Source organism: Physella acuta, unplaced genomic scaffold (assembly GCF_028476545.2).
Source record: "Physella acuta isolate Inbredline_101_S28 unplaced genomic scaffold, ASM2847654v3 ptg000979l, whole genome shotgun sequence".
Classification (NCBI taxonomy): domain Eukaryota; kingdom Metazoa; phylum Mollusca; class Gastropoda; family Physidae; genus Physella; species Physella acuta.
The window spans coordinates 195,339-219,319 of NW_026732496.1; the positions used below are offsets into that span (position 1 = coordinate 195,339).

Consider the following 23,981-nt stretch of genomic DNA (forward strand, 5'->3'; position numbering starts at 1 on the left):
GCTCAGTCAAGGGAACCTTCGCGTCAGATCTTGGTTCGCCACGGGAAAAGTGTGCGTCCAGTGCGTCACATCTTGGTACGTCACGAGAGAAGTTCGCGTCGAGTACGTCAGATGCGAGTCTTGGTATCGCGATGAACCGCACGGGCCCAGAACCTGCAACCTCTAGCGACAGCGGGGACTGGAACAAAACGCGAACCAACTCCGTTTCGAAGTTGTCCCTGGTCAAATTTTCGCTGGCAATAACTTGACCTTTGACCCATAGCAAAAGTTCAGAGTTCAGCTTAGGGTGACCAGTAGAGTTCCACGCCGACACAGCCCCAATTTCCAACGAATAAAGGCTGCTGATATTGGACAAGATGGCGTCTATCTGATGGTAAGACAAGACACAATTACAATTAGCATTGCCACATGGAACAGGAAAGTTTAACATCTGATTTAATTTTAAACTTATTTAACGAAGTAAATTTCAATGTTAATAGACAATATAACGGTAACTTTTTTAAAAAATGCTACCTTGAATATAATGCTATTACTGGACTATAATTTTCATTTCAGTAAGAAAACATTTTCTTATTTTGTGCAATTTTACGTTAATAATTTGATTTAGTTTGTAATATTAAGTGACGTAATGCTCAATGTCCCCCCCCCCCCCCACCTACCTGACGTGTGGCGCCCCCCAGGACGGCCGAGGGTGGAGGGAGGGAGGTCAGCCTGTCAGACATCAGCCATATGTGGATGTTGTAGCCAAGTCCAGCGACGATGCTGTAGGCTGTTGTACAGCTGTTGTCGTCCTTGAGAACTTTGCCTGGTGCACATCCCAATGTCATACAACCTCCCTGGATAGACAGAGAGTAAGAACTGTATTGCTGAGTCATCAATACAGTCAGTCACACTTAGGTACTTGAACTCATGCATTCATACAGTTACAGTCATTCCTTGAGTCATGTTTGACACTGACAACTTGCTGACATCTGACTCACGTCGGGTGATGACCACTGGTAAGACATGCATGACGACACACGATGACCAGCTGTGTTGTCCTCTTGAGGTCGTTCTACTGCCCCAAGGTCGATGAGCATTGAGAAAGGTAAAACAGATGTCGGTACCCTGCCCACGTCCTCCGTACATCTGGCATAGGATGGGTACATGTTCTGTGGATATGTCGCATAGGATGGGTACATGTTCTGTGGAGTTGTGCCATAGGATGGGTACAACGTTTGAAAGTTTGTACATGGATCCTTAGATAAACAACTTGCTTAAAATAATTTAATTAGCGTAGCTAACACTATTGCAATATAGCACTTACTTGATTGCAAATAGCGCAGAAAATATTTTTATAGAACGTCAGAGGTTTGGTGGTATAGACTTTGTAGGCTGAGTGGTTCAAATCCCTGCACGCACGTGTGATGTCGTCATCGTGTGAGCCGGTCGTTTGGCTGCAGCTGTCGACCACATTGCTGTGGAAGGTTGGCTGGTGTTAGGGTTGGTGCTAGGGTTGGTGCTAGGGTTGGTGCTAGGGTTGGTGCTAGAGTTGGTGCTAGGTTTGGTGCTAGGGGTTGGTACTATGTGTTGGGCGCTAGGGTTGGTGCAAGGGTTGGTGCTAGGGTTGGTGCTAGAGTTGGTGCTAGGGTTGGTGTAAGGGTAGGTGCAAGTGTTGTTGCTAGGGTTGGTGCTAGGGTTGGTGTAAGGGTTGGTGCAAGGGTTGGTGTAAGGGTTGGTGCAAGGGTTGGTGCTAGGGGTTGGTGCTAGGGTTGGTGCTAGTGTTGGTGCTAGGTTGGTGCTAGATTTTGGTGCTAGGGGTTGGTGCTAGGGGTTGGTATTATGTGTTTGTGCTAGGGTTGGTGCAATGGTTGGTGCTAGGGTTGGTTCTAGGGTTGGTGCTATGGGTTGGTGCTTGAGTTGTTGCTATGGGTTGTTGGTGGGGTGGTGCTGGGCTTGGTGCTAGGGCTGGTACTAGTATTAGTGCTAGATTTTGGTGCTAGGTGTTGGTGCTAGCGGTTGGTGTTAGGGGTTGGTGCTAGGTTTTGGTGCTAGGGTTTGGTGAGAAGGTTTGGATGTATCATGCGGGGTTGCATCTGTTGACTTGCAACTGCCCCCTCCCCGCCCACGATCTTCCCCCCCCCCCCCCCCCCAGCCTTAAGTGGAAAACATATTGTATTAAGAAAATAAATACATATTTTAATTAGCGTTTTTAGTAGCACTAAAATTTACCTGAACTGCCCGGGGACGCACTGTATGGGCCAGGCGGATGGTGAAGCGACGTTCTTGACCACACAGAGACGGTCTGACATGGCGAGCCGCAGCAAGGTGTCCTGGTCGGTGGCCGTGTACACGGACATGTAGCTGCTACAGCTGACTCGGACATCCATGGGCGTCAGCTGGGGATGGAGGCGTGTCTACACACGTTAGGGGCGTGTCTACACACGATAGGGGCGTGTCTACACACGTTAGGAGGTGTCTGCACAAGTTAGGGCGTGTCTATACACGTAAGAGGTGTTTCTACACACATTAAGGACGTGTCTACACACATCCGAGGCGTGTCTACACACGTTAGGGGCGTGTCTACATAAGTCAATTGTGTTTTTTTAATGTAACCTATGGCGGAGGCCGAGTTCTCTTGTGATAAACACAAGCTGAAAATCAAAGCCCATCAGATGCCGAATCGATTGACACCCGACCTAGCATGTAATATTATTGTTAATGTATAGTAGGGGAATCGGCTTTCTCTATTTCACCAAATGAAAGATCTAGTTAATTTTCGGAAATACATATATATTTGTTATTTCATGAGCGTATTCATCATGAGGATAGTTTTGTAGTTCTGCTTACCAAACTTTCTCTTTAAGATTAGTATTCGTTTCAGTTAAAGATACAAAAGTTAGAGGTCTGTGCACTTACCTTCTCGACGCCATTGCAAGCAGCGCAGAATTTATTCCAATAAAACACTTTCGTCTTTGTATCCTGCACATGTTTGATCAAGGTCAAGGTCATGTTGGACGGATGGACGTCTCGCTCACACATGTCCACGTCATGTCCGGTAGTCTGGGCGGGGCAGGTGCGGATGTACAAGGCGGACGGCAGAGAAAACTTGTCGTCACACACTACCCGGCCGGCCTCCGCTGGCCAGGTGTCCGTTCCATTTCCCGGTGCCATTTTGGACATGAAGGTGTCGCGGTCTTCAGGTAAATTGATGGCGACGTTTTCCAGAAGCTTCGTCTCCTCGTACAGCTCAGGGCAGCAGTTGCCGTAGATGTGGCACGCGGGCTGGGCACATCCACACTCGACACAGCGGTGGCAGAAGCCAGACATGAAGAACAGGGGGTAGTGGCGCTGGTCTGGCTGGCATCGGGTGGGGCAGAAGCCGAGCTGGTAGGATCGGGGCGTGGTCGTGGATTTGTTCCACAAGATGTTGTAGGGCGGCAGGTTTCTCTTGGCTTGGTGCAAGGTCAGCTCATGGTTGGTGGTCCCAAGGTCCCCGGCCAGAGGGTGAGTGTGTCCACCTAACATGGTCCCAGGGTCCCCGGCCTGACCCTGTCCACCTAACATGGTCCGTGTGTCCCCAGCCAGAGGGTGACCCTGTCCACCTAACATGGTCCGTGTGTCCCCAGCCAGAGGGTGACCCTGTCCACCTAACATGGTCCGTGTGTCCCCAGCCAGAGGTTGAGTGTGTCCACCTAACATGGTCCGTGTGTCCCCAGCCAGAGGGTGACCCTGTCCACCTAACATGGTCCGTGTGTCCCCAGCCAGAGGTTGAGTGTGTCCACCTAACATGGTCCGTGTGTCCCCAGCCAGAGGTTGAGTGTGTCCACCTAACATGGTCCGTGTGTCCCCAGCCAGAGGTTGAGTGTGTCCACCTAACATGGTCCGTGTGTCCCCAGCCAGAGGGTGACCCTGTCCACCTAACATGGTCCGTGTGTCCCCAGCCAGAGGTTGAGTGTGTCCACCTAACATGGTCCCAGGGTCCCCGGCCAGAGGTTGAGTGTGTCCATCTAACATGGTCCGTGTGTCCCCGGCCAGAGGTTGACCCTGTCCACCAACTAACATCGGGGATACACAGTCACAGCACACCATCATGTAGTAGCAGTAGAGTAAACTGACGCTCAACCTGGACATCTCTTTAGCACAACGATGACAAATCGTTTAGCAGTACCTAACACATATCTGTTTATACAACGATGACAAATCGTTTAGCAGTACCTAACACAAATCTATTTATACAACGATGACAAATCGTTTAGCAGTACCTAACACAAATCTCTTTAGCACAACGATGACAAATCGTTTAGCAGTACCTAACGTAAATCTGTTTATACAAAGATGGGAAAGTTAGGCAAGACGCAGCATTAACATCTGTGTCTTTAGAATAGCCCAGCCTTCTCTTACACCTGATGATGGAGGCACATCTGAACAACACTAGAGTAAACCTAGGCTGGCGTTTGGTCGACTTTTAAATACCTTCTACCAGATGTACTTCAGGCAATACTCAAGTTAATTTGATAGGTGATGTTGTACTATTTTTGTCTAGGTTTTTCTAGTCTATCAATCAAATACTAATGGTAGACTTATCACCGCGAGCTGTAATTAAAATACTTGAAACAAGCAATTAATGATCTATGTTGCCTAGCAAAAAATAATTAAATATTTAATGGTCTAATCTCGCCACAACATGAGCCCCACTTTCAAGAAAACTCGCCACAACATGGGCCCCACTTTCAAGAAAACTCGCCACATCATGGGCCCCACTTTCAAGAAAACTCGCCACAACATGGGCCCCACTTTCAAGAAAACTCGCCACAACATGGGCCCCACTTTCAAGAAAACTCGCCACATCATGGGTCCCACTTTCAACCAAAGACGCCTCTATATTGGCCCCACTTCTAACCAAAGACGCCACTATATTAGACCCACTTTTAACCAAAGACGCCACTATATTAGACCCACTTTTAACCAAAGACGCCACTATATTGGCCCCACTTTTAACCAAAGACGCCTCTATATTGGCCCCACTTTCAACCAAAGACGCCTCTATATTGGCCCCACTTCTAACCAAAGACGCCACTATATTAGACCCACTTTTAACCAAAGACGCCACTATATTAGACCCACTTTTAACCAAAGACGCCTCTATATTGGCCCCACTTTTAACCAAAGACGCCTCTATATTGGCCCCACTTCTAACCAAAGACGCCCCTATATAGACCAGACTTTTAACCAAAGACGCCCCTATATAGGCCAGACTTTTAACCAAACACGCCTCTATATTGGCCCCACTTTCAACCAAAGACGCCCCTATAGTGGCCCAACTTTTAACCAAAGACGCCACTATATTGGCCCCACTTTCTACCAGACGCCCCTATATTGGCCCTAACTTTCTACCAGACGCCCCTATATTGGCCCTAACTTTCTACCAGACGCCCCTATATTGGCCAGACTTAGACTCGTCCAGCACGAGGCGGTACCACGTGGTTGACACAGAACACACGTGTCAGTGTGCTGCAATAGACAGAGATTTGACACGTCTCTAGTACACGTTACACACCTCACTGCTGTCATCGCACCATTGCCAGTTAATTAATGTTTTTGTCAGACAGCCAGACATACAATTTGTTTTGTTTACATCGATATCTGGCTAAACACGATGGTATGTGGCTTTCTATAGTTCTAGAAACACAGCCTTATTAAAATGATTTGCATATATATATATATATATATATATATATATATATATATATATATATATATATATATATATATATATATATATATATATATATATATATATATATATATATATATATATATATATATATATATATATATATGTTTCGATTGTCCTATAGCATCTCCAACCAAACGTTCTACTGAAGCTGTCGTTACTCGCCAGTATGTTGTTCAGTGTTGTCGGCTACAACGGCTGTCAAATGGAATGTTTTGAGAGCTGTGCCAATCGTAAGTCCACATTTTCTTTTCTTGCAGACATTCCAATCTTGGCCTTTCTCGACCCCTTTATTTCTCGACCCCTTTATGTATCGACCCCTGTTTACTCGCACCCTGTTTTGTCGATCCCTTCTTTTTTGTATTTCTGGCCCATTCTGCTAGTGTACAAACGCGAGTAAAAAAAAATAATTTTAACATGAATTTGCTAAAATGTGAGGGTAATAGCCTACTTGATCAAGAATATTTTCCTGCGACCAATGAGAGTATTTTACTGCCACGTTTGAGAGTTTGCTGTAGCTTTTCTCTACTCACTCCTTGCTACAGTCCTTTTTAATCTACTTAAATAATAAGTTATAACCCCCCCCCCCCCTCCACACACCAGCGTCTCGTGATGGTTGCCGTAAGTTGTATCAGATTTGACAAAACAGCAAACATTTGGCTTTAGAGGGCTGCTAAAGTGCTCGATGTCTTGTTGTCTGGTATTTACCACAGCTGTTACTGAATAGAATTATCTTCATTGTGAGCTAATTATCGTCCCTTGTCATCAAATGTTATGGACTAATTATCTTCCTTTGTCTCCATATATCTTAAACACATTTTCTCACTTTGTTGTTATAGTTTGTGAACTAATTATCGACTCTATTCTTCACATTTGTCTGCACAGTGTATGACGTAATTAATTCCCTTTTGTCTTGACAGTTTATGACCTAATTAATTCCCTTTTGTCTCCACAGTTTATGACCTAATTAATTCCCTTTTGTCTCCACAGTTTATGACCTAATTAATTCCCTTTTGTCTCCACAGTTTATGACCTAATTAATTCCCTTTTGTCTCGACAGTTTATGACCTAATTAATTCCCTTTTGTCTCCACAGTTTATGACCTAATTAATTCCCTTTTGTCTCCACAGTTTATGACCTAATTAATTCCCTTTTGTCTCGACAGTTTATGACCTAATTAATTCCCTTTTGTCTCCACAGTTTATGACCTAATTAATTCCCTTTTGTCTTTACAGTTTATGACCTAATTAATTCCCTTTTGTCTTTACAGTTTATGACCTAATTAATTCCCTTTTGTCTCCACAGTTTATGACCTAATTAATTCCCTTTTGTCTTTACAGTTTATGACCTAATTAATTCCCTTTTGTCTCCACAGTTTATGACCTAATTAATTCCCTTTTGTCTTTACAGTTTATGACCTAATTAATTCCCTTTTGTCTCCACAGTTTATGACCTAATTAATTCCCTTTTGTCTTTACAGTTTATGACCTAATTAATTCCCTTTTGTCTCCACAGTTTATGACCTAATTAATTCCCTTTTGTCTTTACAGTTTATGACCTAATTAATTCCCTTTTGTCTCTACAGTTTGTCACCCCGACAAGATGGGAGACAACTCTGCCGGCTGCTTCAACACTTGTATGAGTAGAGTCGCTCATTTCGTCTTTTTCTGTATCTGTTGAACACTGCCTTGTGCTGTATCTGTTGAACACTGCCTTGTGCTGTATCTGTTGAACACTGCCTTGTGCTGTATCTGTTGAACACTGCCTTGTGCTGTATCTGTTGAACACTGCCTTGTGCTGTATCTGTTGAACACTGCCTTGTGCTGTATCTGTTGAACACTGCCTTGTGCTGTATCTGTTGAACACTGCCTTGTGCTGTATCTGTTGAACACTGCCTTGTGCTGTATCTGTTGAACACTGCCTTGTGCTGTATCTGTTGAACACTGCCTTGTGCTGTATCTGTTGAACACTGCCTTGTGCTGTATCTGTTGAACACTGCCTTGTGCTGTATCTGTTGAACACTGCCTTGTGCTGTATCTGTTGAACACTGCCTTGTGCTGTATCTGTTGAACACTGCCTTGTGCTGTATCTGTTTTTGTGCCATTAAATAACTATTTTTTAAATATTTAAATGTTTCATGGTTCATTATTTGCTTTGTTTATTATTTTCTTTGTTCATTATTTTCTTTGTTTATTATTTTCTTTGTTTATTATTTTCTAAAATACATAATTCACCATTACTTTTTATCATCATCATAAAGTTACCGTTTGGCCTTTGAAAAATGTTAACAAATATACACGTTCTGAGATAACAAACAATAAAAACACATGTAATATTGAAAGGTTGTTATTGGATGGTAACTAAAAGTATGGCTGATAATCATCAAATGGCTAAATTTCGCCAAATTCGTGGATTTCACCTGAAGACTGCAATTCGTCGAATGCCGGAATTACATCCGAAGGTTGAATTTCGTCCCATTGCTCAGTTTCTGAAAAAGAAAGTCAATGTTATAAAAAAAAATCGTTTGTTACCTAACACATACAACAGAAAAAGGGAAAACTACTTAGCTCCTGCCATTTTCGTGTTATAAATATAGATATCTAGTCACGGACACTGCTGTCTGTTTTAGTGGAACAGCATTACATGTGTCACATAAAAGAATACAAGCTTGAAATTTTCTGGGAAGGGGGGGGGGCGGACACTGACTGAAATATTTTATATATAAATTATATTTAGTTCGAGGGGGGGGGTAGTGCCTCACCCCCGGAGAAAAATATCTTGCTATCTCTCGCTCTCTCTCGTCCTCCAGCATCCAGTAATATCAGCAAACACACACTTGGGACGGAGTGGTCTAACGGTAGAGAGCTGGACTGCTAAACCGTAAGTCTCGAGTTCGAATCCGGGTTCAATTCAGTAGACCGTCCCTGAGTCAACCCAACTCTGATGGGTACCTAACTCAAGTTAGGGAAAGTAAAGGCGGCTGGGCATAGTGCTGACCACACTATCTCTTCATATGCCGAGGTCACAGAAACAAATGAACTCTACTCCACTTGCCCTTTAGACAGTCAGGTTTGAAAAGGGAACTTTACTTACACACTTGCTGATGCAGACACTCACTCATACACGCTCATCACACACACACATATATACACAAAAACACTTCTCAAACCGAGCTGAGTGAAACACTAACTGCATGGGTGCTGATATTTTTCCATCTGACGGTCTATGAGAGCCTGGACACTTGCAGCTAGGTACGGTACTTTGGTCGTACACATATTCACAGCACACTCGATAACTTTGGCCAAGTCTCTGCGGGGATCATACAGTCACGTGATAAGAGTGGTGTTGACATGGTCAGATGGTGGTAATGTTCTTGACAGTGTTAGATGGTGGTGATGGTGTTGACATGGTCAGGTGGTGGTGATGTTGTTGACAATATTAGATGATGGTGATGTTATTGATAGTGTTAGATGGTGGTGATGTTCTTGACAATATTAGATGATGGTGATGTTGTTGACAGTGTTAGATTGTGGTGATGTTGTTGACATGATCAGATGGTGGTGATGTTGTTGATAGTGTATTTTGGTGGTGATGTTGTAGTGGTATCTTTAATCTTCAACTTACTGGCAGTAGACAGACTGATCCGCCACTTCGTTCCCAGCCCGGTCGATACCGTAGCTCACAAGACACGTTGAAAGATGGACTAGACATTCTGTAAGAAAATATAATGAAAGTGTACATTCTGTAGATAAACAATGCAAAGTTAAGTAGCACATTCTGTAAGAAAATATAATGAAAGTGTACTAGACAGTATACTAAGGATAAACTCAAACAATCCTAATTAATCAGACAGTTAAAATAATTGATGAAATTGTGTTGCTATGGTTACCAGAAGCCAGCTTGCCAGTTAACTTTCCTAACTTGGAAATCCCGCGATTTGTAAATTTTGTAATCTTTGGCTTCCAATTTGACCTCTTGAAAGATGGCAACTTCAACTTTGGTTTACCTTTACTCCTGGCGTCCGCTGAAATCAATAATTTAGATGGATCAGAGACTGAATGAACGTCGAGCAGAGGTGTGTTAATGACACGTTATAAACAAGTAGGTCTACACAAGTACATGCGAAAAGGTTTATCTGTCTAGGATTCACGTTACATAAACTTGTTATATCGTTAATGGTTCGACAATTTTCACATGTATTGTTTATCTAGACTATGAAAATGTGACTTGAATTATAAACGTACCTTGTAAGACAGCCAGAGCAACAACAAGTGCGAAAATAACAAATGTCTTCATCCTTCAGCACGCTTGAAGAAACTGTCTAAAGACGTCTGGGAGCAGGAAAAAAAACGGAATTCAATCGGTGAATCGGTTGAACTGCTAGAACTTTATTATTCTAGAACACGACATGCACTCAACAACTCCTATGTAGTCCTTACGAGAGAATTTTAAAATAATTGAAAGAGATTCGAACTGAATGTCAGCAAATCTTGAATCTATTGAAGTCGTGGGTCTGATGGTGTATGAGCATGTAGGTGAACAGTCAGACATTTATACCCTAAAATCTCTGGTACAATATGACTCACGGGTCTAAAGACGGTCGAAACTTCTAGAAATGGAAAGGTTAAACAATTCATTCAAGTCTTGGGGGCTAACATGAATCACATATCTAAAGATGGTCAAAACTTCTAGATATGGAAATGTTCATTTGTGTTCTGTTTTCTTGGAAGCTGCTAATTTACTTCATGTCAACTACAGCTAAAAATAGATTTCTTGTTAGTCCAGTTTTCATTTTCTAGACACGTAAGATCAGCTTACAACGAAACTTAAAATTACTCGAAACTCAAACTATAATGTGCATGTTAATAACAAGATTGCACAAGCAAATATGAGTATAATATATATATATATATATATATATATATATATATATATATATATATATATATATATATATATATATATATATATATATATATGTGTATATATGTACATATAAATTGCTGTGTGTTTGTGTGTGTGAGATGCTCATAAGATTGTATCTCTAAACTTCCTCTCGAAAAAACTTAAGTGTAGGACGTTGTTGAGATAACCCTTCACGTCGTGTAACTGTCCTTGATAGCTGAGTCAAGTTGGTGAGCTATACAACTGAAACCACGATACCGGAGATGACGTCACGACACGGAGATGCATGAACAAAAAAGTTTACCCCGAGGTCATTTAGTGCATCCCACGTGACTGCCATTGTGATGTGCAACATACCAGCACGTGCGTGATACTACTCACTGACCTGTGAAAATTGAAAGAAATCGTCACAAAGAGCAGACGTCTGGCAGAAGTACCAGACAGTGTTGGTCCTGTTTGTGCTTGATTAGGTCCTCGTCTTGTTTGATTTTTTTATCTTATAAAATAGCTTCTCTTTCCCCTCCCACTGTCCCTCTAGGATCCTAGGCCGCTGTACAGAGGTGAAATGAAACTCAATTACTTATTGCTATTACTGTCAGCTTAATATATAAAAATGTAAAAAAAAATCGTTAAAAATATATAGAAATACTGTAAGGTAGTTTGCGGTTGATCCTAGGATATTTGATTTATTTTAATTTACAATCAGTACAATGTTTAATAAGACAGTTTAATGTAAATTTCAAAGTATTTATTGTTTATACCTTAAAATTAATTTGCCAGAAACGTAAAATGATTTTAAATATACCTAAATAAATATGTACACTATTATTTATACTCAAATCATGTGTACACACCTCGGGACTAACTAGGACACAGTGACTACATAAATTAGTGCGACTGTCTGTGGCGAGGTAAAGCTAATCCTGCTAGAGAGACATTGAGACAACTTAATACCCAGCGGATTAGTCACAAGAAATGTTGAGTTTGGGTGTGTTTGCTACAACAGACGCTAGAAAATAAACCGGGAGTGATCTCCCCTAAACTATCTCGAATATTCTCATATAACACTGCGGGGGATGGCATTTCGGGATAAAGACATGATTTTTAATCCATTTTTAATTACTCAAACTTTTTAAAATAGAATAGAATCTCGTAGAAAAAAGAATTGCGCACCAAGTGAACGCCAAACAATATGTGTATAATATTGCGGAATATTATGAGTACTTTATCAATTCGCACGTGTTTTTTGAGAAATCGAAAATAGCGTCAATTACTACTTCCGGTCAACTCAAATTTTGACAGAAGGCTGAGAATTAGATGTTTTACTTACATGTGAATTTCATTTTTTTTATGTGAAACATTACTCAAGTTATAGGACTTTGAAAAATTGAAAGTAGAATAAGTTCCACATCCGTTTACTGGAAATCGCTCAAAAGTTGATACAGAACTAGATATTTGATATAATACTTATATATGAAATTTCATCAACCTAGCTGTAACGGAACACAAGTTGTCGTGTTCACCAGTGGCGGAACTAGAAAAAAAGGCTCCCCTGCAAAGAAAAAAATAGGGCCCCTTATATATATATATATATATATATATATATATATATATATATATATATATATATATATATATATATATATATATATATATATATATATATAAAATCTATATCGTAACTCAGGGGTCGGCAACCTTTTGAAATAGAAGAGCCAAAAGTTACAATTTTCAAAATTTCCTTGGTTTTAAAGAGCCACTAACATTTTATTTATTTCAAATATTTTTTTTTATTAAGATTGTTAGTATTTGCGTAAGGAGCTGGAGAGCCGCATCTTGATATCAAAAGAGCCGAGCCGCAGGTTGCCGACCCCTGTCCTAACTGAGTAATGTAGCCTATTTTATTGCAATATACAACCATTCTGAGAGAACAAACCAGAAAAAAATTTAGTCCAAACTCATCTTGTGTAATTAAAGTGTCCAAAAAACTTGTTGGTCAAAAATATATAAAGAAGTTAGCTTGATTTGTGAATGGTTTCTCGCGTTATGTTTATTTTTTTCATTTTTGGCTTTTATAATATCAATTTTGAAAACATTGATTTTTATAGCTATACTATTGTATATTACGTCTTATTTAAGTAATAATTCAGAGAATCAATTTTTTTTAATATACATAGTACAAAACTATTTAAATGAGCTTTGTGGGGATCCCTATTTTAAAGAAGGGCAGTAAGTCATGGAAGTAGTGTGAATGTTTACCTACCTATCAAACTATAGCTCTTGTAGATTTTAAAATATTTTTCTACGCAACAATCTCTGCTATAGTAGACCTGTTGTTTTTTTTTACAAAACCCATTTCAAGATGCGTGAAAAAAATTAATTTTTGAAAAAAAAATTCATTTTTTTTTGGTCGGAACTGGGCCCCTAAACGTCCTGCCCCCCCCCCCCCCCCCCCGCATTGCGGGGTCTGGCGGTATGGTAATTCCGCCCCTGGTGTTCACGGACACACACATACACACACTTATACACACATACACATACAGACAAACGGACAAAATTGCAAAACTATGTTTTTTCGACTCAGGGAGATTTGAAAAAAAACACGATTTTTTTTTTTTGCACGATTACAATACTTTTTCTGTAATTTGTATACGAGAAAGTAACGAGATATAAGTTCTGCAAAAAGAAAAATGTTAATTTCAGTCTCCAGAAAGTTTGTAGTATGTACAGAAGGAAACAACAGTGTACAACAGTGTAGGAGATATTGCATTCTTCCATGAAAATACTTCCATTCTTCGATCTTCCGTGAAATGTTACCCTAGAGTTTTATTTCTATTCATTTAATGAGTAGAATAGGTCCTTAATTTAAAAATAATAAAATTCTTTTGCATTCTTAATTTTAAAAAAAATCGCTTTGTTGTTCAGACTTTTAAAAACTAAGCTTAGATAAATTTATTTCAAGATGTATTTATGCTGTCGCTAAGATTTTTGTGTGAGTCAAAAATATACCACTAATAAAGAAAATTGAAAGAGTAGACCACGTATAGGATGGCTTGGGGGTAGTTAGCTAGAGCTTTGATAGACATGAACGACATTTGAGTTTGTCTTTTTACAAGCTCTTATTTAGTTCGCAACGTCTGTTTGTTTGTTTGTTTGTTTGTTTGTTTGTGGGTTTGTGGCTAATCTTGTAACTCAATTTTGACCCACTTTTAATGCATCGATTTCGTTCAAACTTTCAAGATGCGTCCCAGTTCGATGACAATACAAGTTTATTAATTTTTTTAAACGTAAGTAGATATTTAATGAGTCATTAAATTAATTTAACTAAGAAGAGATAACAAAATTAAATTACTAGACTTCTTAAATTAGGAATTACTAATAAGTAAAAAATCAAACAAATAAAAAAAACATTTGTAGCAATAAGCTTTAAAATGCACTAAAAATGAAAAGAAAACTAATTTGCTTTCTTCAATAAAAGCTTGTAACTCTATTTTTATCAATGTCGTTCAAACTATTCGGATATCTTCTTCGTCGATTACAATGCATGAATATTTAATGTTCAATTTAATTAGATGTTTAATTAGTCATTAAAATTGATTTAAAGATCTCTATGTTAAATAACAGAAAGGGGGATAACTAGCTAGACTCATTCCCTGATCAGACTGCTGAGCTGTGGTTTTCACCGGATGTTTACTATCTTAGAGACGAGTAAAGTTGAAAAAGACTATTAGGCGCAGATAATAGAGTTTTTTTAAACGATTTCGAAGCTAAGGGGAGGTAACAAGAACTAGCTATCGCTTAATCAGTTACTGTCGTCTGTGAACTCAGAACTGTGGTCACGGACTGTTGCCATGGGCGTTGCTAAGGGGCAGATAACCGTCTTTCAGAGAACGCAAGCTACTGATTGTGTCTTATAGCAAATGTTTTAGTCGTGGCCTATGTAGTGTCGAGTTCATAAATTATGAATTACCAAAAAGTAGAAAATAAAATAAATACAAATTAAATTTCTCATTACAATTTTTTTACTGCGCTTAAAATAAGAAATAAAACTAATTTGCTTTCTTTCATAAAAACTGGGGTCGCTAAAATACGTAAAACATCTAGTTAGCGACCATACCTATGTTGTGAAAGAAAACAAATGGACGCCAGCGAGAAAAGTCTCAAAGGTATTTGAGAGGTCCATAAATTAATTTAAAAATCATGCACGGCGTAGTTACAATTAGTATGGTTATAAAATCCTGCCTGTCTGGTTTTTTTCGGACTTTACTAAAGATTGGATGTATCTGATGTTTTTAATGTTTTCGGTAACTAAATAAAAAAAAAAAGCAAAAACAATTTGGTTTTCACATGTAATGGCGACATAAACAATGGCATCCTGCTATTGGATAGGCCGCCATAAATTTTATTGTACACACTGTAAGCTAAAAATAGAAAACTAGGTCATGGTGCTCAAATTTGAATTGTTATTTACAAACTTGATCTGCAAAGTTTTGTAAACAAATAGTTATCGATCACTAAGTTACTGTACAGCCAATCAATATTTGTCTTACGAAAGTGAAACATCCGGTTATAACTTAGGCTTGATGAAAATAAATAGAAATGTAGCCTTAAATTCAACAAATTATTTTCAAGTCCTCTGGATTTGCAACTTTTATAGCATTTATTCTAAAAATATAAAATTTCTAAATTAATTTTAGGCTGAATTTTTTTTGTTTTTTTACGGTCTAAATCTAAAAAGCACGTTTTTATTCCATGTCAACAACATTATGGAAGGAATCTCGTCAACTCGCTGGTGTCCATTAGTTATATTTTCTAAATTTTAGTGCATTTAAAACCTTGTTATTATTTTTATCGGCTGCACCAAACAAAACACTTTATACACTTATCCAATTTGTTTTTATCGTCTGCTTCAAACACAACGTCTTTGCACTCAAGGACAACCTCATGTCACTAGAACAAGCAATTCAAACATCCGGTGTTGAACTTGTGGAGAGGTCGCGGCTGGTCACGGTCAGGTAGGACAGTCAAGGTCGTTCTACAATCCTGTGAGTTGTGAGTGAGTAGTCAAGCATAGACTTGACGCCTACACGCACGTCATACAGAAGTACGTTTGAAATCATCTCTATGTCAAGTCGAAACTACAGCATAATAAACAAAATATGTTTTAACTTGAGTTCAACCACGCTAAATGGTCAGCTTACAAGTAAACAGGGCACATCCGGTGGGTGGTCGTTTCGCTGATACTAGCATCTCTAGTGCAGGCTGGGTTTGGAGGTACATTGACGTCATAAGCGGATGGATCAGTTCTCATTGGTCAAAAAAAAGAACAGGACTAACAAAAAATCTATTTTTAGTTGTATTTGACATGAAGGGTCATGTTAGCACCAAGACATGAGGGTATAAATGTCTGACTGCTCGCCTATATCCTCATACCAAACACAGACAAATTGATGACATTTATTTTACTTCAAGTACGTCGTTGTTATATTCTTATTGTAAACGTTGTTTAACGCCACGGTTATAGCATTAGGGTAAACTTTATTTTATTGTAACAATTGGTTTCGGTTACAAACGTTGTTTAACGCCACGGTTATAGCATTACATTAGAGTAAACTTTATTTTATTGTAGCAATTGGCTTAGGGTACACATTTACTTGGTCATTTAGGGGAAATTTCTCGCCAGGCTATGTTATTGTAAGGCTCTGTTATTATAAGACTAGGTTATTGTAAGACAGGTTATTGTAAGACTAGGTTGTTGTAAGGCTGTATTATTGTAAGACTTGTATTATGGCTACGGAGCGGCTTTGATCATGTCGTTAGATTACATATGGTGTTGAAAAACAATTTTTTAAAAGTTCTAAACCTTCTATTTTTCTAAGGTAAACTGTATCCGTGTTCTCGATCGGCAGACCCAAACTATTGTTGGTTTAATAACAATCAACAGTGTATGGTCAATGCTGACTAGGTCATATGGTTTATAGACTGGTCAATGCTGACTAGATCATATCGTTGATCATTGACTGGTCAATGCTGACTAGATCATGTGGTTTATCGACTGGTCAATGCTGACTAGATCATATGGTTTATAGAGTGGTCAATGCTGACTAGATCATATAGTTTATAGACTGGTCAATGCTGACTAAATCATATGGTTTATAGACTGGTCAATGCTGACTAGATCATATGTTTGATCATTGACTAGCCCCAGTTGTTGAACTTATTGTTCCTAATCTCCTCATCAACAGGATGAAGCCACAGATTCTTCTAGCGCTGCTTCTCGTTGTTGTGCTTGTACACGGTAAGTAAATATCTCCAACATATAGCAGATACTTCAATGTTCTGATAAAATATCAATAACATATAGCAGATACTTCAATGTTCTGATAACATATCAATAACATATAGCAGATACTTCAATGTTCTGACAAAATATCAATAACATATAGCAGATACTTCAATGTTCTGATAAAATATCAATAACATATAGCAGATACTTCAGTGTTCTGATAAAATATCAATAACATATATCATATACTTTAATGTTCTGATAAAATGTCAATAACATATAGCAGATGCTTCAAAGTTCTGATAAAATATCAATAACACTTAGTAGATACTTCCGTGTTCTGATAAAGTGTAAATAACGTATAGCAGATACTTCAGTGTTCTGATAAAATATCAATACCATAAAGCAGATGATTCAATGTTCTGATAAAAAGTTAATCTGGATATATAAAATGAATAAATATAAATATGAATGCATTGTTAGTGTGAGTGTGTGTGTAATTGTGTGAGTATGAGCGTGAGTGTTTGTGAATGTGTGTGAAATGTGTGATTTGAATTGTTGTCGATATTAACCAAGTTTATCTCATGCCATTGACTGTTTGTTTATATAACAGTGGACGCTATATGGTGGAAAGGACAAAAAAAAACCCCAAAAAATGGATCAAATGTAAGAACAACGGCAACAAGCAGAGCCATTACACCCAGGCCCAATCAGAGGCTTACCACTAGAAACAAGTACACCAAAAGCTTGGCCACAAACCCCAAACCTACCACAAGAAACTTGGCCACCAAACCCAAACCTACCACAAGAAACTTGGTCAAAAACCCAAAACCTACCACAAGAAACTTGGCCACCAACCCCAAACCTACCACACGTAACTTGGCCACAAACCCCAAACCTACCACAAGAAACTTGGCCACCAAACCCAAACCTACCACAAGAAACTTGGTCACAAACCCCAAACCTACAACAAGAAACTTGGCCACCAAACCCAAACCTACCACAAGAAACTTGGTCACAAACCCCAAACCTACCACAAGAAACTTGGCCACAAACCCCAAACCTACCACAAGAAACTTGGCCACAAACCCCAAACCTACCACACGAAACTTGGCCACCAACCCCAAACCTACCACACGTAACTTGGCCACTACAACTAGGTCTCCCACAAAAAGTCCACCCCAAGTCTTCACCACAACTCGCCCCAAATGTGTGACGGAGAAAAAGAAATCAAAGGTACCGCTCGGTTTCCTGCAACAGATGCAACTGCAAGGTCAGAAGAACAGGTTTTTGGTTTAAAATGTTAGTCACTTAACACCAAAATGACCACAGTCACCTAACACCAAAATGACCACAGTCACCTAACACCAAAATGACCAGACACCTAACACCAAAATGACCAGTCACCTAACACCAAAATGACCAGACACCTAACACCATAATGACCAGACACCTAACACCAAAATGACCAGACAGTCACATAACACCAAAATGACCAGACACCTAACACCAAAATGACCAGACAGTCACCTAACACCAAAATGACCAGACAGTCACATAACACCAAAATGACCAGACACCTAACACCATAATGACCAGACACCTAACACCAAAATGACCAGACAGTCACCTAACACCAAAATGACCAGACACCTAACACCATAATGACCAGACACCTAACACCAAAATGACCAGACAGTCACATAACACCAAAATGACCAGACACCTAACACCAAAATGACCAGACAGTCACCTAACACCAAAATGACCAGACAGTCACATAACACCAAAATGACCAGACACCTAACACCATAATGACCAGACACCTAACACCAAAATGACCAGACAGTCACATAACACCAAAATGACCAGACACCTAACACCAAAATGACCAGACAGTCACCTAACACCAAAATGACCAGACACCTAACACCAAAATGACCAGACACCTAACACCAAAATGACCAGACACCTAACACCATAATGACCAGACACCTAACACCAAAATGACCAGACAGTCACATAACACCAAAATGACCAGACACCTAACACCAAAATGACCAGACAGTCACCTAACACCAAAATGACCAGACACCTAACACCAAAATGACCAGACACCTAACACCAAAATGACCAGACAGTCACCTAACACCAAAATGACCAGACAGTCACATAACACCAAAATCACCACAGTCACCTAACACCAAAATGACCAGACACCTAACACCATAATGACCAGACACCTAACACCAAAATGACCAGACAGTCACCTAACACCAAAATGACCAGACAGTCACCTAACACCAAAATCACCACAGTCACCTAACACCAAAATGACCAGACACCTAACACCATAATGACCAGACACCTAACACCAAAATGACCAGACAGTCACCTAACACCAAAATGACCAGACAGTCACCTAACACCAAAATGACCAGACACCTAACACCAAAATGACCAGACACCTAACACCAAAATGACCAGACACATAACACTAAAATGTCCAGACAGTCACCTAACAAATGAAATCTTCCCCAGAATGTTCCGCCAACCTTGCAGCGTGTCTGCTGAGCCACGGCATCAACCGTACTAACCACAGCCAAGAGAACGAGACTGTTTACTGCCAGTAAGTAACACATCACTCTGTGAAAAATACTGTCTCGGTTACCGTGTATATATGACAGTCATATAGACACGATACAAGTTTGCCATAAAATAATCTGGCATACATCATATATCATATGAAGTCTGTCGTACAAAGTCTGCCATACCCCATCTGTCATAAATTTCTGTCAAGCAATGTCTGTAATAAAATGTCTGTCATACAATGGCATTCATACCATGTCTGTCTTAACATCTCTGGCATACAATGTCTTACATAATACATCTGTAATACAATGTCTGTAATTTAATATCTGTAATACAATGTCTGTTATCTAATGTCTGCCTTACAATGTCTGTCATACCATGTCGCTTATACTGTGGTGTCTGACATATCATGTCATGTGATGTGTATTAACAAAGTAGTTTATCCCATTTTTTTTTCTATCAAATTAATTTTTACCATCCATCATATTACAAACGACTGATGTTTTTTACGACTTTTAATTCAGTATTTCATGTATGTTTACCTCCATATGTTGTAACTTTATAAAATAATTCAGTATTTCATGTATGTTTACCTCCTGATGTTGTAACATTATAAATTAATTCAGTATTTCATGTATGTTTACCTCCAAATGTTGTAACATTATAACATCATCATTGTTCCAACCCCACCAGGGACATGTCAAAGGGCATTGAATGTGCTGTCCGCGCATGTCTGGTTAACCCTTACCTCGCTGAGAGTGTTGAAGAACTCATCAGCAGTGAGATGAAAAAACAGCAACACCCTTGCAGTGAGTGTTTGTATGTGCGAGTGTGCGTCCATATGTAAATGTGTATTCGAGTGTGTGTTTGTGTCAAATTTGTGTGTGCCTGTGTCTGTGAATGTGTAGCCTATGCATGTGTTTGTCTTTGTGTGCATCTGTGTGTTTGTGTGCGTGTCTATATGTCTTTCTATCGGTGTATTTGTTAATAATTATATTTCCTAATCTGTAATGTGTCATTAACTGTTTTTTTTTCTTCTTTTTTTAAAGAAAACTTGGATGAGAAAATAAAAGGTAAGAACCAGTTTTTGCGAAGATAAAAATCTACTAGTTGAAAATAATATTATTTACATCAAATTTGATCAGCTAAACTTTCAAGAGTGCTATAAAATAAACGTAGTGCAAACGGTGGGATTAGTGTGGAAACTTGGCTAAAAACATAGGGTCAACGGAATGAAGATCTAGCTAGCTAGGATAAAATACTAATTACTAATGTACTCTTTATTTTAAAATATTTTTTTTTCTCACTTCATAGAGGAAATCAACAACAACATCTGCGGTAAGTGCTTTTTTAAGCGTTTAAGCTCAATTGTCGCCAACCTGCGACATATATATATTCAACTTTTTAAACTATTTTAATAAAAACGAACATTTTTGTTTTAAAAGTTTGACAGCAATTGAAATTGTTAAAATGGCTGAACTCTAACGGGGTTGTCTATTCATGCCATCTCTGTTTTTTATGTACTAAGTCTATTTCCTTTTCTCCAAGTGTCAATTTTCATTTACCCCTACTAACTCCAATTAATTGCAATTTTTAGAATGTGAAAAACAGATTTTATTTAAATTATTAACCGAGCCAGAACAAGAATGTATTCAAATTACGTTTTTTTTAAAATTATAAATAATAGAGTATGTCAGTCTCCAAAACCTCATAATAGCTGTTTAAATTTAATGTAAACGTTTTAAAAGTCAAACTCTGTCACAAGTTTTTATTCTGGTGTTGCTTTTTATATCTTTAGATACCACAGCTGATACCACAGATTCTGTTGAAGTAACTCAACCATCCGAGGCAACACAACCTTCTGTTGAGACACAGCCATCAAATACAATTCTGCCACCATAGGAAAGCCAATTATTTGAAAAGCATTGATAATACAATTTTGATGAAATAGCGTTGTTCCTTTGGTGCAGCAGAAATAATAAATAGTAGAACAAAAGATGATTTGATTTCTTAAAATTGGAGTGAGATTGTACGAATGTGTTGTTTCTTCATCCAACGTTTAAGCTATAGACAATAGCGTACGCATGGCCATCTTTATGCAAAGTGGCGCCTGTTTGGAAAATTATTTGTCTAAAAATTAAAAGAAAAATCATTTTTGTAAGAGATAGTTTTTAGTCAGCACATTGAAGTACATCAAGTTCTTACAACATTTTTTTTTCGTGCAGCTTTTAAACATTTAATACTAGACAAGCGCTAAATCTTGGCACCATGTATGTAGTGTCTCAGAGTATACAGCACCATGGTGTATCGTAGGATTGGTTTCCACTAGTTTATAATTATCAAAAGGTAATCAAATTAAATATATTGCGACCAAGACAACAGCGATGCTAAGTATTCATTAGTTAAGATATTATTATATGCAATCAAAACAATTAAGGAAGAAATATTCGGGGTAAGAGAGGAAGAAATTGTAATAATACAGATCGCCAGCAAACAATATCCAAATGTGTCAAACTGGAGACAAATTTTTCAAGCTTCACGTCGTTTACTTGGACAACAACACAACCAGAGGTCTAAGTGTCTGGAGATACCCAAGTACAAAATATGCAAGCAACCACATCATCTCATATGCAGAATCAAATCATCGAGACTCAAGACAATAAGGTATTGTCCATTGAGATTTTAGAAGACACCCATTTAGAAGATGATATTGACAGAACACTGCCAGTCAAACTTAATGCTGTAATTGATATAACACTATTTTAAAACATCAGAACTTTTTCATAGGAAATTTCGATTGTTTAAAAACATAAGCTTCGATTTCAACCCAGTCTTGACAGACCACAGTTGGTTTTAAGATGGTTTAAATAATCGTAAATATTCACAGATTCACAAACGGTCACCAAATGGAATCTGTTTCATTGGAAGATATATCTATTTTACTAACAAATGGACACAAGCGAGTTGACGAGATTCCTTCCATAGTGTTGTTGACATGGAATAAAAACGTGCTTTTTAGATTTAGACCGTAAAAAAAAAAAAAAAAAAACTTAAGCCTAAAATTAATTTAGAAATTTTATATTTTTAGAATAAATGCTACAAAAGTTGCTTTTTTTCTTCTTCTTCTTCTTCGTTCTTAATTTTTGATTATGGTGGAGGAATTAGACAACAAGTCCAACTTCATGGACAAACCGGACTGTGGTTTCCAGTTTGTCAGGTGTCCCATATAATTTTTCCCTGAGTGGGGTGGGCTGGGGCCATGTGCTTTTTTAGATTTAGGTCCGTAAAAATAAAAAATAAAAATTTTTTAGACTAAAATTAATTCAGAAATTTAATATTTTTAGAATTAATGCTATACAAGTTGCAGATCCAGAGAACTTGAAATTAATTTGTTGAGTTTAAGGCTACATTTCTATTTATTTTCATCAAGCCTAAGTTATAACCGGATGTTTCACTTTCGTAAGACAAATATTGATTGGCTGTAAAGTAACTTAGTGATCGATAACTATTTGTTTACAAAACTTTGCAGATCAAGTTTTTAAATAACAATGCAAATTTAAAACCCCATGACCTTGTTTTCTATTTTTAGCTTACAATGTGTACAATAAAATTTATGGCGGCCTATCCAATAGCAGGATGCCATTGTTTATGTCGCCATTACACATGAAAACCAAATTGTTTTTGCTTTTTTTTATTTTTATTTAGTTACCGAAAATATTAAAAACATCAAATACGTCCAATCTTTAGTAAAGTCCGAAAAAAAACAGACAAACTGGATTTTATAACCATATTAATTGTAACTACGCCGTGCAAGATTTTTAAATTAATGTATGCACCTCTCAAATACCTTTGAGACTTTTCTCGCTGGTGTCCATTACCATCTTTACTTAAACAAAATGGATCTAGCGCCTGAAAAATTCATCCGGCCCAAAACGCTCACAGAGTCCCCTGTCCACCTAACATGGTTAAAATCTTTGGCGGCAGATTTAGTCTTGCAATAAAAAAAATGACACCCTCTCCATGGTGTTTGTGAATTGTCTCCTGCGGACACTCTTGGTGAGAGGTTGGGTAAATGAGGTTAACTCAAACTGCCTTAGCTGCAAAATTTGCGGCTTAATTTAAATCTAGGTCACAGCACAATATAGAAGTTTGGAATACTAATAACTTTTCATGGTAAAGAACTAAAGATGTAAAAAATAATTCACAATGGTTGTATTAAGTAATCTACAAATAAAACAATTGTAGATATCAATTAATAATTTTTTTGTTGCCTAACAGCAGAAGAAGCAAACTTTGGGCTTACCCGAAATGTGACAGATGGTAAACAAACTTTACAACCTCAGATAAATCCGGGCAAACGTTGCGGATATTTCCGATGACCAACTTTTGCCGCTATTGTGCTACACTTTTTAAATTCTATCTGTAAGCATCGATTCGATAACTTTATTTTAACATCTTGCATAATCGTTTTGTCAACGTTTG

At 38.4% G+C, this 23,981-nt stretch overlaps 2 protein-coding genes and 1 long non-coding RNA gene across 5 annotated transcripts; 2 read left to right on the plus strand and 1 right to left on the minus strand.

The window, feature by feature from the left end:
- The first annotated feature begins 5,539 nt into the window (after positions 1–5,539).
- Positions 5,540–8,011, plus strand: LOC131954203 (uncharacterized). The gene is made up of 3 exons (XR_009388745.1): positions 5,540–5,641; positions 5,841–5,949; positions 7,302–8,011. It is a non-coding gene; the product is annotated as an uncharacterized LOC131954203 (long non-coding RNA).
- A 13-nt stretch (positions 8,012–8,024) lies between these two features.
- LOC131954202 (uncharacterized) lies at positions 8,025–11,063 on the minus strand. 2 transcript variants are annotated; one of them, XM_059317755.1, is made up of 6 exons: positions 11,007–11,063; positions 9,961–10,047; positions 9,606–9,740; positions 9,341–9,428; positions 8,907–9,025; positions 8,025–8,204 (listed from the first exon to the last, which is right to left on the minus strand). In XM_059317755.1, the coding sequence occupies exons 2-6, from the start codon at positions 10,010–10,012 to the stop codon at positions 8,107–8,109; spliced, it is 492 nt and encodes a 163-aa protein (XP_059173738.1). In that variant the 5' UTR covers positions 10,013–10,047; positions 11,007–11,063; the 3' UTR covers positions 8,025–8,106. The 2 variants fall into 2 exon arrangements, with proteins under 2 accessions (XP_059173738.1, XP_059173737.1); XM_059317754.1 differs by lacking the exon at positions 11,007–11,063 and having other exon boundaries at positions 8,031–8,204; positions 9,961–10,373.
- A 4,987-nt stretch (positions 11,064–16,050) lies between these two features.
- Positions 16,051–21,493, plus strand: LOC131954186 (uncharacterized). 2 transcript variants are annotated; one of them, XM_059317722.1, is made up of 8 exons: positions 16,051–16,092; positions 16,867–16,919; positions 17,521–18,180; positions 19,449–19,536; positions 20,193–20,308; positions 20,549–20,572; positions 20,814–20,837; positions 21,298–21,493. In XM_059317722.1, exons 2-8 carry the CDS (start codon positions 16,868–16,870, stop codon positions 21,399–21,401), a joined length of 1,068 nt encoding a protein of 355 aa, XP_059173705.1. In that variant the 5' UTR covers positions 16,051–16,092; position 16,867; the 3' UTR covers positions 21,402–21,493. The 2 variants fall into 2 exon arrangements, with proteins under 2 accessions (XP_059173705.1, XP_059173706.1); XM_059317723.1 differs by having other exon boundaries at positions 16,063–16,152.
- Positions 21,494–23,981: the final 2,488 nt, after the last annotated feature.

Bases quoted from the DNA above. Each gene is read 5' to 3' on its own strand.
- LOC131954186 (XM_059317722.1), top strand. From the start codon at position 16,868: ATGAAGCCACAGATTCTTCTAGCGCTGCTTCTCGTTGTTGTGCTTGTA. The intron at 19,537-20,192 runs GTAAGTAACACA...CAACCCCACCAG, and splicing joins AACGAGACTGTTTACTGCCA to GGACATGTCAAAGGGCATTG. The intron at 20,838-21,297 runs GTAAGTGCTTTT...TTATATCTTTAG, and splicing joins AATCAACAACAACATCTGCG to ATACCACAGCTGATACCACA.
- LOC131954202 (XM_059317755.1), bottom strand. From the start codon at position 10,012: ATGAAGACATTTGTTATTTTCGCACTTGTTGTTGCTCTGGCTGTCTTA. The intron at 9,741-9,960 runs GTACGTTTATAA...TATTGATTTCAG, and splicing joins TGCTCTGGCTGTCTTACAAG to CGGACGCCAGGAGTAAAGGT. The intron at 9,429-9,605 runs GTAACCATAGCA...ATTTTCTTACAG, and splicing joins AACTGGCAAGCTGGCTTCTG to AATGTCTAGTCCATCTTTCA.